We start from the raw sequence: 3,108 nt of genomic DNA, 5'->3' as shown, positions 1-3,108 counted from the left end.
TGAAGAACAGCAAAGACAGCGTTTTACCAGAGACTTTCGTAATATAGATCTAAAATTTTTGCCAGGTAATTGTCTAATCAACTGGTTAGGAGCAACTTATGAAGGAATACAAAAAAGTGAACAGGAACAAACTGCACAGAAAGATAAAAAGATAGAAACGGAAAGCCAAAGGGCTGAGCAGGCTGATCAAAGGGCTGAGCAGGCCGATCAAAGGGTACACAGGTTGGAGATAGAAAAAACAGCAATGAAATCATTTAGAAGTGCATTAAAAAAATCAAAATTTGATGATGAGCTATATGATCTAATTGAAGATAGTGAAGATGCAATTGTGGAAGCAGTGACGAAGCATATCATGGAGCACAACTCACTTCCGGAACAGGTGCTTAGTGCAATTATGAAAGAAATAAAGAGTAATAAGGATCAAGTATTAAGAGAGCATGTTATTAATGATGAACTAATTGAAATGGGCATCTCAACTTTGCTGAGTAATGTAAATATAAGTCAAGGTGTTGCAATAGGGAGAAATTAAGTTATGCAACAAAAAAGCATTGTTGATTTTTTATTAAGTCAAAAAAGGTATCGAGTGCTGTGGTGGAGTTTTGGTCCAACTATATTTGAGTATTTATGTAAACAAAAAGATTTTAATGCTAAAGAGCTATTGGAAAAGCATAAGAATAATGTTGTGTTGGAAAAAGAGAGTTTAGCGTTACTTGCAGCACTTGGTGAAATCAAAGCTTACTGGTGGTGGCCATGGAGTGCTACAGTTAAAGAAGTTGTTTTAAGTGAAAGTCAAAAGGAAAGAGCAGAAAAGTATCCAAGCTACTTTTTCTTACACCGGGTAGTGTTAGTGATATTTACCTCAGTGCTTATCCATCGTATTGTTTTTTTTCAACAAAGTGGAGGTTATATGAATAGAAATCAACAATTCAATGATTCTGAAGAATCGTCAGCAGTACAAATAGGACAACATCTACCAGAAGCTTCAGGTAATTTGGCAGCTCAAGATGATCAAAAACAATTAAATATTCAACACTTAAGTTTTCTTGGATCTGCAATGGTTTATAATGTGGAATTAGAATGGGCATTGCATTTAATGGGGTTTTCTTCGCAAACTTTAAGTGAATTAGATAAGAGCTTAGCCCGTGTAAGAGAGGCAAATTATAGTAAAGAAGCAATGGAGGAATATGCTGCATCTTTTAAAGAAATATTTACAGATAAGTATAGAGAGTTGGCACGGAAGGTGCATTCAGATAAGCAAGATGCACGAAATTTATCAAACATACAAGATGAAAAAATGAAGGACTTAACTAATATGAAGGAAGTCATGAATGGGTTATATGAAGCTTCAAAAGAGAAAAGCAATACTTTTAGGTACGAAATGTTTGCTAAAATAGCATTTAATTTTTTACACCAAAATATAGATAATTGTACAAATTTTATAAATAAAAACGTAGTAGCAGAATTGAGAAACGTAACAATTTGGCGGCAAGCTGATTTACTTTACTGTCGCAATGAGTTTTTAAAAAACGCACAAGAGCTTTTTGAAGGGCATAAAACTAACCTGCCAAAGATGAAACAAAATTTTGAAAAATTAATCGATAATTACACTGATCGTTATCAGAAACTCTGGCTTGATAATTTGAGAGATCTAAAACACAGGTGTGGTAAAGATAAAAATTTAAACATTATCAAAGATGAAGTGAAAAAGCTGTTAAAAGAAGGTGCAAGACAACTCATAGTGTTGATTCAACATTCAAAAGGGGCCCATGATGCTATATTGCTAATTAATAAATCCAAATTTAAGAAAGAGGAGAAACAAGAACTTATAGCAGCGTTGAAAGGATCGGAACAAATAACTCCCGATAAGTGCTTTATCTTGCCAATGATGGTGTATAGAGATGTTATGAAGCAATTATTCAGAAGCTATTGTGCAGAAGGTATGTTTTTGCATGATATACCGTATCTTATAGATGTATTTAAGAAAAATGCTGAAATACCAGAAAGTATAGAGTTTTACGTTAAACAATACCTAAATGAATGTTCTCCTGCTAAGTTGCAAGAGTGGAGTGAATTATTAACAAAAAAGGAAGGTTTAGATAGCTCTACATGTTATTATCCAATCAGAGAATTTGTAGATAATGTTACGTACCAGATAGATAAGGTACTTAGTAGATTGTTCGGACCAAGAAAAGCAACAAGAGGGGAAATGAAGCGAGTAATCTTGATACAGATTTTGGATAGGTATATTGTGTGCTTGAAGGAAGAATTTAAAAAAGAAAAGACGTGGTTTAAAAAGAAGGAAGAAGAAATACAACAAATACAAGAAGGTATACGAGAAAAAGATGAAAAAATAAAACAAGCAAGCCAAAGGGCTGAGCAGGCTGATCAAAGGGCTGAGCAGGCTGATCAAAGGGTACACAGGCTGAAGATAGAAAAAACAGCAATGAAATCATTTAGAAGTGCATTAAAAAAATCAAAATTTGATGATGAGCTATATAATCTAATTGAAGATAGTGAAGATGCAATTGTGGAAGCAGTGACGGAGCATGTCATAGAGCACAACTCATCACCGGAACAAATACTGAATGAAGTGATGGGGAAGATAGGGAAAAATAAGGACGATATATTAAGTGCAGAAGATAGCAGTAACGCAATAAATGAAGTAATAGAAGATGCCATAAGACGCTTTATTGTCGGTCAAGTAACAAGAGAAATGGCGGAAAAGGTTGAAGAACAAGAAACACTGAGAAAAAGAGCTATAGATTTAATGCGTGATGATGCCTTTGGGATACCTATAGAAGAAATAAGGCAGAATCAAGATATGATGAAAAATGAGGAAATGGTGCAGGAAAGACAACAATCAAATCCAAGTTCATCAATAAGTAACGTAAATGTACCAGGTACAAGCCATAGATTGTAGTGAAATTAAGTAGGTAACTATACGTGTTATGGGAAATGCTAAAAATATATGCGTCACGTCAAGTTGAGAACAAGCTTAGGAAAGTTTGGACCAAGTTTGCATATCTTTTTTGTGTGAGATTTTTTTAAAGAAAAGGCTTCTCTTTAGCGTAACAAAAAATTCAATTTTGGCTTCATGCAGTATGAAAT

The 3,108-nt window shown here is 34.1% G+C and overlaps 1 protein-coding gene across 1 annotated transcript; it reads left to right on the top strand.

Moving 5' to 3' along the window:
- Positions 1 to 532: 532 nt before the first annotated feature.
- LOC112680022 (CAP-Gly domain-containing linker protein 1-like) lies at positions 533 to 2,900 on the top strand (the record flags this gene model as incomplete). The annotated part of the gene is made up of 2 exons (XM_025549997.1): positions 533 to 1,358; positions 1,455 to 2,900. Coding segments are annotated over exons 1-2 (2,272 nt in total), but the record flags the coding sequence as incomplete, so codon positions are not given.
- Between the last annotated feature and the right edge of the window lie 208 nt (positions 2,901 to 3,108).

Source organism: Sipha flava, unplaced genomic scaffold (genome assembly GCF_003268045.1).
Source record: "Sipha flava isolate LNK unplaced genomic scaffold, YSA_version1 17281_pilon_pilon, whole genome shotgun sequence".
In the NCBI taxonomy this organism is placed as follows: domain Eukaryota; kingdom Metazoa; phylum Arthropoda; class Insecta; order Hemiptera; family Aphididae; genus Sipha; species Sipha flava.
The sequence above is the reverse complement of the archived record's forward strand: the minus strand, read 5'-3'. Positions and strand labels throughout refer to the sequence as shown.